Raw genomic sequence first — 14,899 nt, 5'->3', positions numbered from 1 at the left:
CCCCGCCCCGCCCAGCTGCCCCCTCATCCTCACCGGTTCCGGAGCAGGTCCAGGTCATAGTAGCGGCAGACAGCGCCGCGGCCACAGCTCTGGGCCCAGTGCACACAGGTGGTGTCGATGGCGCTGCCGTGGATCACGGGGCTGGGCATCCAGGCTGGAGGAGGAGGCACTGAGACGGGGCCCGGACCCCCCAAACACCCCTGCCCTAAAAGCCACTGATCCCATGCCCACCTCCAGACACCCAGCCTGGCCTGCTGCCCTGTGCTTAGCCCTGTGCCCCATCAGGACCCTGCACTCCCCGGAACCCCGGATCAACAGGTTCTTTACCCAGAACTCTCAGGAGCATGAACTGGATCCCCACGGCCAGGGACTTGTCTTCCTTCTTCACGCCCCTAGCAAGAGGAATGGTCACTTGAGGATGGGGTCGCCACCTTCAGGGCTCCAGACCCCCTGTCCCCCATTGCTCAGTGAGTCTCCTAGTCTGAAAGTCTAGGGGTCAGACCCTACCCCCACTCTCTACAACCTGCCCAGCCGGCACCCCTGTCCCAGCACACCTGTGACCAGGAGACTCTGCGCTCAGCCCAGGAAGGCCCTGGACACCTCCCTTCTCCCTCTCTGCACCCCGGGCCTCTCCTCCACAGCCCCCACCCACTGCAGTGTCACAGTGAGTGGGGGGCTTGCACCTTAGTCAGTGACTCCCCCCTGCTAGCAGTGGCGTTGGGCATTTCTGGGTCACTCGTGGATGGTCCGGTCCTGCTTCCTGCCCCCCACGAGATGGGCATGTAATACACCCCACTTCATGAAGGGAGACTGGCCAAGGTGGCAGAGCTGTGGGGTGTCCAATCCTGAACTCAGGCATTCTTGCGTCCATTCACCCCTATCCATGTTGCCCACGGGCCAGCTGCCCCCTCACCCCCTTTTCTGTGGGCCAGCACCCCCTCACCCCTGTGGTCGGCCTCTGGGATGCTGCCGTCTCTCTCTGACATTAGCGTGGGGCTCTACTGCCCTTCTGGGTTTTTTAGAAAGTGGATAGGGAATAATCACATAATCATGCAATAAGCAAATACATAAAATTGTTGATAGAAATGTGAACATTAATAACCAGCACAGCAAAAGCTTGGAGCCATCCTCCTCTAGGCTCCCCTCCATGCCCCAACCCAGACACTGGCTTGAGCATCCTCAGGTGACAGTCATTGGTCAGGCACCGTGGCTCTCCTGGGGACAAAGGCAGAAGCTCTCAGAGCAGAAGACAACACTCAGCCTGGGCTGAGGGACACTCTGAATCACGGGCCACACCCACCTGGTGAGGCTGGCTTCTGCATGCACTTCCTGGGCCCTCTTCCTGCTTCCCTAACTAGGGCAGTGGGGTGGATGGAGACCACTTCTTCCTCCCCGTCCTAGGAAGGTCCAGCCAGGACCAACCCAAGCACCACTGCCCCTGACCTTGGCTGCTCTAACACAGGAGAAGTGTCCTGCCCTGGATCATGCCAGAAGGGCCTATGGCACCCAGGATACCCAGGTCACCCTTTCTCTGGCTTCTCCTCCCTTTGAGACCCGCCAGCCAGCCCCTGCATTCACCTGAGAATGAGCATGAAGGATGGGGTGTGAGTGAGGCTGGCCAGCGCTGCGGCCACGCTGGTCAGGAGCATGTAGGGCAGCAGCAGGTGGCCACAGGCCGAGTCGCAGGAGCCCGCCAGCACGTGGCCGCCTCCAGCCACGCAGCTGCAGTTGGTGTAGTAGACCTGGACGCAGAGGGAGAATGACATCAGTTGCGGAGGCCTGGGGTGCAGAGCAGCGGGGGGCAGGGGCTGAGCAGGGCGGCTCAGGGAGTCCTGCAGGTGGGGGACACGCAGGGTAGAGCCTGTTGGGATGGGAGGAAAGTGAAGAAAGAAGGGAGAGAGGCTCTGAGGGGACCCGCCCTCAACACACACTCACACACACACAGACTCAACCACACCTATACAAACACAAATCACACATACTCACACACATACAAACATACACTATTGCACACACATATATATATTCACACACACACAACCACACCTATACAAACACACAAATCACACACACATACACATGCACACATTTACACTGCTTAGGCATGCACACTCACGTAAACACTCAACATATACAAACATACACAATCACACACATACACAATCACACATATACAAACATACACAAATCACACACATACACACATTCACACACAATCACATACACACATGCACACATTTGCACTCATATACAGTCTCACACATATACAATTCACATACACAGGTGTATGTGAATTACACTCACACATACACGCGCACACACGTACATGCACACACTTCACAAAAATCACACACTCACAGATATATACAAACACAAACACAAAGTCATACATACACACATACACACATACACACTCTCACTCCTATTCACTCTCACACCTACACATGTATACAAACTCTCGCAGACAAATACACACATACACAAATTCTCACACATGGGCGCACACATACACACACTCACACATATACTCAAATACATACAGACACACAGGTATACATACACCCACACATATACACACATAATACACATTTTCGCGCACATGCACACAAATTCGCACACATGCATATGCATACATATACACCATCCAAACCACATGCACCACATACACTTTTGTCTACTGACAGCAGTGTTCCAAATTTCTGATCATCCTTGTAAGGAATCAAAGGAACAAAGAGTGCTTTGAGGAGGAAATGTATAGGGAACCCTCTCTTTCCTCTCTCTCTCTCCCCCCCCATCTCTCTCCCCTCCTCCCCCCCTTGAGACTCAACCCCAGGCTCCCACATGCAGGTGTATGCAGGGCAGGAGCTCCCTGGCCCTGGCTCTGTGTGTCACGGATGTCAAGGACAGCTGTGGCACTGGACAGAGTGTAGACAGCACCAAAAACTTGGTGACACTGGGAAGAAAGCGGAAGGAGGGAAGCATCACCAAAGAGGGTTCCTGGACCAGGCTTGGAGAGTGGACAGGAGTCTGCCCAGGGAAATGGGAAGATGTGGAGGAAGGGTCAAGCTTAAAATCTCTGGCCCCCAGGAATCCAACAAACCTTTCCCTCCGCCTGCAGCAGGGAGCACAAGGGCGGGGGGGGGGGGGGCTCTTAGTGGGGGCTGGCCGATACTGAGGCGCTTGGGAAACAACACAGGAACCTGGAATGCAGCTCCCAGAGGCGCCCTGCCGACCAGCTGACCCGAGTGTGGGAAGGGATTGAAAGCCTATTCTGGAAGCTTCCACAGGTTGGCTGCTGCATTCACCGGCCAGTGCGGTGGGGACCAGAGAGGCCGGCGGGGCCCGGGAAGGAGTTCTGACCCAGGCACAGACTCTGCAGAGCTGCAGTCATGCAGGTGGGCCTAGTCTTCTGGGTGTTGGGGGCCAGAGGGCGAGGTCTGGCTTTCCTTCATATCAGCAAACGGAGCTCCAAGAAATCTAGGACCCCTTAAAGGACTGAAATATGAGAAAAGGCTGACCCTATTCCAGGCTGCAAGTAGACATCTGTCTGGGGTGGGCTGGTGGCAGGAAACCTCCAGCAAGGACCCTACCAGAATGGTCTGGACAGCCTGTGTTCCCCCACACCCCCTGGAGCCAACTGGCCCGGAAACTCAAACTTTCCATTTCTCCCGTAGGTAGAACTTCTTTTGGCCAGCGTGCCCCAAGAACTTCAGGTGTGCCCAGGAGGATGCTGGAGACAGGTGTGCCCAGGAGGATGCTGGAAGACTTGTAAAGCTCTATGCATGAGAGACAGACTGACAGACAGGATGGAGTGACTCCAGCCTTTGCACGAAGGCAGAGGAGATGGGGGAGCAGGTGAAGAGGCCCCAGGAAAGACACATCTGGAGGCAGGAAGGGGAGGGAGGAGGATGGGTCAAAGCAGGGGAACATGCAGGGGGCAGGGACTGAGGGTCCCAAACAAATAGCTCCACAGCCTGGGAGGTGCCTGCCCCAGCTTCTTTTCAGGTACCAGCCCGGGGGCCCCCTGCTCTCCTGCTGATTGCAGCCTGTGTGAATGTGGGGTCTCTGCAGGGGGAAGCTCTGGGGAGGGCGTCTGGACAACCTGCCTGAGACCAAACCACCGCCCATCCCACTTCCTCTGGGCCTGAGGGAGGTGAGGGCCATCCTGAGCGATTCTGGGAACTGAGGAGGGTGTGGAGAAGCCCATGGGTTCCAGTGCCCTTCCAGAGCTCACAGCAGATACCCTGCTGGTTCCAGCCTCTCTCCACCCCACAGGCAGAACCACTGAGAGAAGAGCCCGTAGCTCTGAGTTCTTAGCACCCTGCAAAGAGGGTCTTTTCCACATGGGGGTGCTTGAAGGCTGCTGCCTGGCTTTGGGCAGAATGCAACCACTGCTGCCCCCCAGGCCACCTGATCTCCTGGCCTGCTCACTCCGGCCACAGAGCACCTCCACTGTGATCACACACAGATGTGACCCCATCACTCTGCAGCTGAAACCCACCCCTGGCTCCCCACGCTTGGCCCCGCACTCAGTCCGGTCCCTTCTGACCTCACCGTTCCTCCTCCAGGAACCCTCGTGCTCTGCTCCAGCAAGTTCTCTGCAGCTTCCTAAGATACCATGTGTGAGTATATGTGACTGTGCCCATGTCTGCACTCACATGTGTGCCCTTGTGTCAGTGCGTTTCACACGTGTATCTACATGTGCACCCACATGTGTGCCTGTGTGTTCATGATTGTGCACATGTTTCATGTGGGTGTCTGCGTGTGTCTCTGTGTGTCCCCTTGTGTTTATGAGTGTTCATGCCTCTGTGCCCACATGTGCATGCATGTGTACGTGTACCCACATGTGTTGAATGCATCTGTGCCCATGCGCGCATATGTTGTGTGCTGGCATGTGTTCACACGTGTGAGTGCATCTGTGCCCACAAGTGCATGTTATGTGCCCACATGTGCCCGTGTGTTCCGTGCACATGTGCTGGCCTCCAGGCCCTGCTTCTGCTGCCTCTCTTCCTGGAAAGCCCTTTCCTGGCAGGCATCTCCCCTGGAAAATTCTGGCTGTTTCCCTGGCAGACCCAGCACAGATGCCCTGGGGGCCCTCCCGGGCAGGCTGTGTTGGTCCATCCTTCTGTGTATGCAGGGGGACTGCTGCTCCTGCCCGTCAGCACCCCTGCAATTCCTGAGATAGTTTCTCTGCCTTTGCCCAGCTCAGGTTCCTCTAGGCTCCCTGGCATGAGGCTGTACCCAGGCCAGAGAGAAAGGCATACTGAGAGAACAACGCCCTACACCTGCCAGCAAGGGAGAGAGTGAGAGGCGGGAGAGGAAGAGGAATGAGTGAGAGAAAATAAATAAGAAAAAGTGGAAGAAAAAATTGAAAGTGAGAGGAAAATGAGAAAGTAAGAGTGAGAAAAAGTGAGATGTGGTAGAGAAAATGAGAGAAAACAGCGAAAGTGAGAGAATGATAGAGAAAGTAAGAGAGAAAGAGAGAAAATGATAGAGAAAGTGAGGGAGAAAATGAGAAAGTGAGACAAAATGATAGAGAAAGGGAGGGAGAAAATGAGAAAGCGAGAGAGAAAATAAGCGAAAGTGAGGAAGAGAAAAGAGAAAGTGAACGGGGGATGAGACAGTGAAAGTGAGAGAGCACTGTGAGGGGAGGTGGGAGGATGCAGAGGCGGGTGTGGCAGGCCCTGGACTGCCCTGGCCTCACACCCACCTGGTCTTTGTCCGGGTCGACCTTTGTGACCCGGGCTGTGCAGCCTGCGTGGCACGGTGTGAGGTACTCCACGCGTGTGCTGGTATCACAGGTTGGGTTAAAGTCCCCTGAGGGGCAGGCGCAGACCTCCTTGCAGCTTGGATATAGCTCCAGCCCTGGAGGGGCCCTGCGGAGAGAAAGGCCTGTCGGGATGGTCTGCTTCCACCCCGTGGGGCTCCCCGCCTGAGAACAGGAGCAGAGGCCTCTGCTCCCTGCATGGTGCTCAGTGCCCAGAGGAGTGTGCGGGGCACAGGGCCAGAGCTGGGAGCCCCACCCAAGGCTAGGGGCCTCCATCTGCTGTGCAGATCCCTCTGCTCCTCCATGGCCCTTCTTAGGGAGCATAAGTGAAATTCCTCTCAGGACTTAGTTCTGGAAGAAAAGAACCATTTCTGGGTGAACCAGATTGCTCCGTATTTTTTTGTTTGTTTGTTTGTTTGGGGACCACATCCAGTGGTGCTCAGGGCTCACTTCTGGCTCTGCGCTCATGTGTTGTGCTCCTGGTGGTGCTTGGAATCCATGTGAGGTACCAGGCATCAAACCTGGATCTGCTGCATACAAACAACAGCCGTACCTGCTGCACTATCTCCTGGCCCCTGGGGTGCTCCCTTTCATCAGAAAATTTGAGCTCTGAGTGTGGCCAGGGAAGCCTCTCGCTGGGCCCTCCCCCCACACCTCTTCCTTCTGGCTCTGGGTCTCAGATTCTCAGTCTGTCATTGCTGTCTGGGGAATCTCATGATCTCCCGGGGCTGTCTCATTCCTTGGCTCACTGAGTCCTGCCTGGGATGTGGTCAGTAGAGAACTCTAGTCTCACGGACCAGAACAAGGTTCAGCCAGGCCCCCTCCCCCCCAAAGAGAGGCAGAGAGGGGCCGGAGCAACAGTAGAATGGGGAGGGCATTTGCCTTGCACTTGGCGGACCCAGGTTCAATCCCCGGCACCCCATAGGGTCCCCTGAGCACCAACCGGAGTGATTCCTGAGTGCAGAGCCAGGAATAATCCCTGAGCATCTCTGGGTGTGATCCAAACACAAAACAAAACAAACAAAAAGGAGAGGCACAGAGTTGGCCCCTGGGGCTCTGAGTATGACCTGGCTTAAGGATTGGGCAAACTGATTAGGAACCCAAGGGTCAGGCTGCAGGGTGGAGACCAGAGAGGAAGCTAAGAGTCCCTGGGCATGGGGATGTCTCTGGGTAAAGGTCCTGTGCCCCCACGGAAGAGAATGATCAGGATGGGGAGGCGGGAGGTGGGGCCAGGAGCAAAGGGGAGACTCTTCCTCCCTTAGGTGGGAGGCTTTTGGGGACGGGGGCATTGGTCTGACACTGTCTCTGCAGGAGGGAACAGTCCCCATCTGAGCCCAGCAGGTCCCTGTCCAAGGCCACCGGACCCCCCTCCACCCTCCTGCACAAGGGGCCCTGGGTGTCCACACACTCACCCCAGCCTGTCGGTGACGTCCGCGATCCGGTGGGTGGAGCAGCCCATGAAGAAGAGGGGCAGGCTGAAAAGCAGGCAGAACAGCGCCCCCAGTAGGCACAGGACGGTGCTGTGCCTGGGGCCCAGGCGCAGACGCTTGACCAGGACTCCGCCCACCACGACGCCCAGGATGGCCGAGGGGATGGAGAGGCAGCCGATGAGCATGTTGGCGTAGGACGCGGTGATGGAGAACTGGCGCTCCAGGAACTTGGGCAGGAAGGTGGCCATGCCCGCCACCGTGCAGGACATGCACACCTGAGACAGCACCACCAGCAGGAAGATGGGGTGACGCAGGGTCCGCAGCAGCACCCTGGGGAAGACTGTTGGGGCAAACGGAATTGGGGGGTGCCAGTCAACCCCTCTGTTTCTTGTCCCCCGACTGTGCTGTTCCCCTGAACTGCTGAATTCCGTCCTTGCCCATTTATTGCATCTAATTCTACTTTGCGGGGCTGTGCTCAAGGCTGACTCCTGGCTCTGTGCTCAGATCACTCGTGGTGGTGCTCAGGCAATCCAGTGGGGGTATTGGGGATCAAACCTGGGTGTCCCACGTGCCAGGAAAGCACCCGATCCACTGTACTATCTCTCTGTCCGCCCTGCCCGGCACCTAATTCTATCCCTTTCCATGACATTTCCCGTGTCCCGTGACGTTTGATTCCTTTTCATTCAGTGCCAATTCATTTCTGAAATTCTTCTGCTTCCTTCCCTTGCCTTAGCTTGCATTTCATTGTGTTGTGTGTGTGTGTGTGTGTGTGTGTGTGTTTTTATCGCCTCCCATCTCATTTCATTTCTTTAGTTCTCCTTATTCAATCCAAGTTTTCTCCTCTAGCCTCTGTTCTTTGGGGCCACACTCAACGATGCTGGGAGGTTACTCCTGGCTCTGCACTCAGGGATCACTCCTGGCAGGGCTTGGGGGACCATATGGGGTCTAGGGATCGAACCCGGGTCAGCTGTGTGCCAGGCAAGCACCCTCCCCGCTGTGCTAGCGATCCGGTGGGTGGAGCAGCCCATGAAGAAGAGGCCCGTCCTCTAGTCCTTTTCATCCCATCCCTCCACAGCATTTTCCCATCTTGTGGCGTTCCTTCGTTCCCCAGCATGGTCCTGCACTCCTGCCTCTCCTCCCTAACCCTGCTTTATGTTTCACTATTGTACTTTACCCAAAAGACTGCACACTGGACTTTTGTTGTCTGTTTGTCCTTTGCCTCCCCCCCCTCCCCCATGAGAGTAGAACTGCTTTAAGACAGGAATTTTTGTCTATTGTGCTCATTGCTGAATTTCTAGAATCTGGGCTACAGTGGACAGAAAACCAGCACTGCATAGAATGAGTAGCCCTGTAGTCCTGTAGCACTGTCCTCCCATTGTTCATCGATTTGCTCGAGCGGGCACCAGTAACGTCGCCATTGTGAGACTTCTTGTTACTGTTTTTGGCATATCGAATACACCAGCCACGGGAGCTTGCCAGGCTCTGCCGTGTGGCCAGGATACTTTCGGTAGCTAGAGTATCTGAGCCACACAGCAGAGAATGAGTAAAGGAAGGAAGGAAGGAAGGAAGGAAGGAATGGCCAGACCAACTAAATGAAGCAAAGATGAAACTTTGAGACTCTAAGACCTCCAGAGAGGGTCTGTGAGACAGCTCGAGGAGCAGAACATCCACCTAGTGTGTGTGAGGCCCTGAATGTGGTCCCAGCCCTGCCTGCCCTCCCTCTCCCCACTAGCACTGGGTTTTAAAACAAAAAAACTAAGACCTCCAGGGTAGGTGAAGCCTGAGCAGGCCGGATGCTGAGGGTCTTCATAGGGGGCCTTGGGGGGACAGGGTGAAAGAATGGAAGGGCCTGGAGAACGGGAACACAGAGAAGGAATTCCTGGCAGGGCCAAAAGCCTGGAGAGAGGGAGAGAAGTTAACCGTCCTGGGGTTGAGGGCAGGGTCCCCCCACTCCCCCGCCTCCTGCTAGCTGCCTTGTTTAGACATTTCCTCATTAGAGTTGGCTCCTCTGAAGGGCATGTAATGGAGAGTAGGTGCCAGTTTGGGGCTCTGGGCCATCAGCACCAGGGCGACCAGAGACCTCCTAGATGCGTCAGCTCTGCCATGTGCGCGCCCCCCCCCCCCCATCCCCTGTATTAGTAAGAGGAGGAGCAGCAGGAGGCGAAGGGAGAGGGGCGTGGGGCAGGGCCTTCGGAACAGCAAAGGATGAGGATCACTTTCATGCTGGGGGTGGTGGTGGCCTGGCCAAGGGGTCCTATGACTCAGTGGGGACGTCCCTGTGTTCCCACTCCGTCAGGGGAGATGCTGTGGCCAACGTGTTGCCAAGCCCAAGGATTTCCTAAGACCAGCAGCTGTTTCCATGGGAGCCAGAAGATAAAGACAAACACTGCAGGCAGGGGTGGGGTGGAACTTCCCCTCCTCAGGCCCAAGTCGGCTTCCTGGCTCTGGTTACTTGCCACAAGTGGATGCTTTGGGCGGGGTGTGAGGTGGGCACACATGTGCCTGGGTTCTGTGAACCACAGGGAGCGGTGCTGGTTGCCCTCCCGCTACCAGGACCCTGGCCAGGAGAGGCCTGGGTTGCACCAGGCTGTCCAGGTGCCTCTTTGTAGGGTCCAGGCAGAGGTGGGAGCTCATCCAAGGCCAGGGCAAGGACTGGAGCCTCTGACTCCCCGGCTCCTTTCTGTTCTCACTTTCTGCACCCACCACCCCTTGGTCCTGTGCCCGATGCCTGAGGGTCCCCTCATCCCATCTTCACGCCCTTCTCCTGTGCTAGTCTTGGAACTGTGCTGTCTTTAGCAGGGCAGTCTCACCCTGGGACAGAGAAAGGGGGTTACTGAATGGCATGCCAGGGGGATTTCCAGGGCAAAGCGAGTCTGCCCATAGCTGAATACAGTGCCCCCCTAGCGCCCCCTCAGTCTGTCTCCTTCCTCAGAAGACCCTCCTCTGGGAACCTCTGGGATTCCTCCACTCAGCGGCTGTCTCCCCCATCAGACAGGGACCTCCCCCAGCTCAGGGGTTGTGTCTCCCTCATCAGACTGGCTTCCCCCAGGCCTCCTCCTCCAGCTGACAACCCATGACTTCTCCTCCCTCCCTCTGCCCGTGCCTTCTCTCCCCCAACATACACACACACACACACACACACACACACACACACACACACACACACACACAGCGTTCCAGAGGCCTTAGGGCCAAGCCTCAAGACTCAAGGTCAGACTGGTCCCTCTGGAGTTGGGCAGGAAGTGTGAGGGACTGTCTCCAGCTCTGCCCAGGTGTGCTCCAGACTCAGGTAGAAGCTGCAATCACCAGAGGCAATCTGGCCCCCGCACCCCACCCCAGGTTCCAATCGGAGCAGCTGCCCCAGGTTCCCTCTGGGCAGGAGCCCAAGCAGTGATGAATAAAGTCTCCTCCGGAGCAGCACAGCACATAGGGCTGTTCCAGCAGCTGGGGTCACCTGAGGTCAGAGAGCGCAAGGCAAACGCCCTCTCCGCCGTGGGCCCCAGGAGACGAATCTTACACCCTTGGGTCCAGCCCTCACTATGCAAAAGGGAAAATAAAGGCCCAGAGGAGGGCCAGGACCCACAGCCGAGCTGAGGCTGTTGGGTTTGGCTCCAAAGAGCCCTTCACCCAGGCCGCAGCCTAGAGATGGAGTAAATATTTACTGCAGCCTCCTGTTTGGGGCAAGGAGAAGGGCCTAGCGGAGTCAGCACAGGCCCTGACCTGTGGGAACTCGCTGCTTCCGAGAAGGGCTGGACAAGGGCTGGGCAGTCTGAGGGTTGGGGTAGAGGAGAGGCCGGAGAGTGAAGAGGAAGGAGAGAGAGTCCCTGAGCTGGGCCTACCAGGATGAGGGAGATTGGGATCGATCGCAATAAAAAATGATGTGGCAGACATAGAGCATCGTGGGAGCAAATATGCTGGGGAATGAACCAAGAGGCCATCAGCTGGGAAGAAGGATGGAGAAGGCAGGAAAGGCTTGGGGCTGGCCTGGCCTCCTGTGTCCCATAGCCCCGCCGCGCTCACCGACCTTTGATGAACTGGACCACAGTCAGGTCAGGCGCCATCTGGGCTAAGCCCTCTCGCTTCTCTGGGACCTCTCCAGGGCTCTGCTCACGGGGAAGGTCCTCATCCTGGAGAAACACGGAACCGACGCTGTCAGCCAGACAAAGGCACTCTGCACTGCCCTGTTGTTTGTGGGCAGGGGTTAAGGACCGTGGGAAAGGAAGGTTCTGGGCGAGGGGCAGGGCCCCCATCAGGAGCCATTATCCCTCCAGCCCCAACCCCCCACCTACAGTGTTCCAGATACTTAGATACTTGTTCTGATGCTTGTTCTGAGATACTTAAGCCAGTATTTACAAAGACTGAACAGAATTCCTCTGATTCAACTTTTGACATTCTTCACATTCTAATAATCACCCCCAGTTCTCCTGGAAATGAACCCTACAACCACCATCATCATTGTTTCTCCCGAGAGAGCACTCCCTCCACCTCCCGGATATGATATGAATAAAAAGACTGATACTGTGCTTTTCTGTTTGTTTTCTTTTCTACTCTGGAGCCACACCCAGAAGTGCTCAGGGCTGACCCCGGACAGGGCTCCGGTGACCATATGGGGTGCCCGGAATTGAGTCCAGGTTGGCCACGTTGAGGTATGCGTCCTGGCCGCTGTGCTGTCTCTACAGCTCTGACACAGCCCTTCCTATTCGCGTGGTCTGTCATGTTGCCAACCCCAGTGCAATTCTTCACTGCCACCCCACCTCCAAAATCACCAGCCCCTCGTGGCGCTCAGGGTGACCCCAGCCATGATCACCGCCTCTAACACCACGACGGCTGTCCCTACCACAGGCCTCACCACCCCCTGCAACACAGCCTCTGTCCTAGCTTGTCACTCGGCCACCATGGCAGGGATGGGCAGGAAGCTCTCAGTGTGGAGTTTCCAGTCACCATTGCATTGATTTCCTGAAAGAGTGAAGCTCTCTGGGTCTTACACAAGCTTTCATGTGTGCTCCCCGACTGGGCCTGGCTCTCCAAAAGCAGGGTTCGTGCTCTCTTTCGAAACCCTGGCGCCTAGCACAGGACCTGCAGCAACGCAACCGCTGTCTGATAAATATCAATAAATATCGAAGAAAGAAAGTGCGGAAGAGACGGTTCCCACTGGCTGACCGCATCCAGGTCTGACTCACAGGGGGGAAAGTGAGAACTTCATCCCCATGGGCATCGCTCCCGAGAGGCAGATGTGCTCTTAGATTGCGCTGGCCCAGAGCTGGCGGACGTTTTCCCTGGGCGAGCAGGTAGAAGAGAGGGTCTGGGAACGCCTGGCTGGGGGCTCTGCCTGCAGGGACCTGGTCCTCCTCGCTGGCCCTTATACAGGAGCCAGCTCAGAGGTCAATGTCCGGCTTCGCAAGACTCGGATGGGATCTCAAACTCGACTGAGGAGGAAACTCCTGCTTTATCGGCAAAACCCTGCGAGTTGAAGGTTTGGCCGAACAAGGAGTCACCTTTGTGGTTCGGTATGTAGGGGCCTGCCATCAGCACTTGGCGCCTCAGTTGTGTGTGAGAGGCCCCGGAGCTGGGCTAGCTGAGGCAGGAGCCACCAGCCCCATGTGGACCCAGAGCTCTGGAACCGTGATGGTGCAAAGCACACATGGGGTTTCTAAGGGTTAGTTAGCAAAATGCATTAGAAAACAGCTCATTGTTCATATTTAGGATAGGCTAACAGAATATCTTTGGTCTAGTGGGTTAAGTAAAATAAATATAGTTTCCCCAATTAATTCTATTTTCTTTGAATATGGCTCCTAGAACACTTAGAATGATATGTACGCCCCTGCCTTAAAGAGAATCAGTCTATCTGACCCCCTAAAATAGGCATTGTTATTTCACTGCAAAATGGAATAGAAGAGCCTGTTACAAAGGATAAAAATGAGATTTGTAAGGATTATAAGTATTAAAAAATTTAAAAATAATTCGTCAAGCGTGGGGGTGGGGAAGAGATAGATAGAGAGAAAGAGAGAGAGAAAGAGAGAGAGAAAGAGAGAGACTCTTCTTGTTCCTTTCCCAGTCCAGAAGAGAGTGTGGAGTGTGTGGGTGGCAGGAAGGTCCCAGATTCCCTCCCTTGCTCCCCGAGGCAGAGGGCATCTGCAGTGGCACTGCTCCCCAGAGCAGGGTAGCCCCCCTCCCACCCCCTGCCCCACCAACTTGAGCATTTATCTAAGGGCGGGGCAGGCTCACCCACAATACACACCTGCAGGATTCAACGGAACACAAGATAAGTGCAATCTCTGTTCTTGGAGGAGAGAAGCACCAAACAGGGCTTGATTCAAATCTAAGAGAGAGAGAGAGAGACAGAGAGAGAGAGAGAGAGAGAGTGAGAGAGAGAGAGAGACACAGAGAGAGAGAGAGTGAGAGAGAGAGAGAGACAGAGACAGAGAGACAGAGACAGAGAGACAGAGACAGAGAGACACAGAGACAGAGAGACAGGAAGCTCTTTATCTCTTGAGTTTTGCTTCTGCCTGGGGTTCCTTGGCTCATGTAAACAGGAAAGCCAGCACGTGGTCATCTGTTGTCATCTTTATCCCCCAAGCCAGCCACACCGCACTTTCCCATGCTCATCATGCCACCACCGTGCCCACAACCTCTCGTGTAGGGATGTGGGGACTCCGACTTTTCAAAAGTAGATATTCGATTTCCTAAGATTTTGTAGGGTTTTCATTGTGGGGGTGGTGGGAACATTATTACTGTTTATATTGCAAAACTTTTCAGCATTCTCAGCCCCCAGAATAAACTACCACATCATACCCACATTCAGCTTTCAAATCATGGAGGGATAGCTTCATTCCTGCACCTTTTTAACAGAAGGGAAAACTGAGGCCCTAACTGGGTCACCAAGGAGTCACCAGTAGAGCAGATTCGGAAAGCCGATTTCGTGTCCTGAAAAACAGCAGAGGGGGTCAAAATGATGGTACAGAGGGTAAGGCACAGCCAGGTTCCATCCCTGGCATCCCATAGGGTCCCCTGAGCACCACCAAGAGTAATTCCTGAGTGTCGAGCCAGGAGTAACCCCTGAGCATGGCCAGGTTTGACGCCAAAACTCAAGAACAAACAGCAGAGGGGAGCAGAAGCACAGACTTTCAGGGGCTGAGGGTTCAGGGAAGACATCAGGGAGAAACTGAGGTTTGGGATTAGGAAGGAAGGAAGAGGATATCTGGAGGGGGGGTCACACCCCACGGTACTCGGGGGATACTCCTGCTTTAGTGCTTGGGGTTGCTCCGGAGTAGGTTTGCGAACTGAACCGGGGCCTCTGGCAGCCAGAGCAATGTCTCAACCTTTTGCATCATCTCTCTCTTGGGAGCAGGGAGGGAGCAGAGCCAATCAGGGGCACTGAGAGCAGGCAGAGGTGGGAGGGAGAGAGCCTGGAGACGGGGTGGGGGGCCAGCGTGTTGGGGCAGGAGCCTGAGGGCCCAGCTCCATCAGTGGACTCAGCTCTGACCCTGCCCGCTCCCATCTCTGCCCGTGGCAGGTGTCTGTCCACAGCCTGATCTGTGGTGAACTTCTGACTAATAGTGGGCTCAGGAACAGGAAGTGGTGGCCTGGGCTCCAAGGGGGCTCTGCTGTGGCCCATCTGGCTGGGCTTTGTCCAGGTCAGCAGCCCCACCAGGGAGCGGAGGGAACTTCCCCTCCAGCATGCAGCAAGCCTGCCTCAGGCATT

General features: G+C 55.7%; 1 protein-coding gene across 1 annotated transcript in view; it reads right to left on the bottom strand.

Annotated features, from left to right (window-relative positions):
• Positions 1–14,899, bottom strand: part of SLCO2B1 (solute carrier organic anion transporter family member 2B1) — a 46,285-nt gene that overhangs the window by 2,721 nt on the left and 28,665 nt on the right. The window contains exons 8-13 of the mRNA XM_056115884.1: positions 11,222–11,324; positions 7,180–7,537; positions 5,711–5,876; positions 1,579–1,742; positions 328–392; positions 34–154 (exon numbers count right to left, since the gene is read on the bottom strand). Of these exons, the coding sequence (XP_055971859.1) occupies positions 34–154; positions 328–392; positions 1,579–1,742; positions 5,711–5,876; positions 7,180–7,537; positions 11,222–11,324 (977 nt within the window). The remainder of the gene's footprint in view (positions 1–33; positions 155–327; positions 393–1,578; positions 1,743–5,710; positions 5,877–7,179; positions 7,538–11,221; positions 11,325–14,899) is intronic.

This window comes from Sorex fumeus, unplaced genomic scaffold (assembly GCF_029834395.1).
Source record: "Sorex fumeus unplaced genomic scaffold, SorFum_2.1 ptg000030l, whole genome shotgun sequence".
Taxonomy (NCBI): domain Eukaryota; kingdom Metazoa; phylum Chordata; class Mammalia; order Eulipotyphla; family Soricidae; genus Sorex; species Sorex fumeus.
Note: the sequence above shows the minus strand (reverse complement) of the source record. Positions and strands in the feature narration are given on the sequence as shown.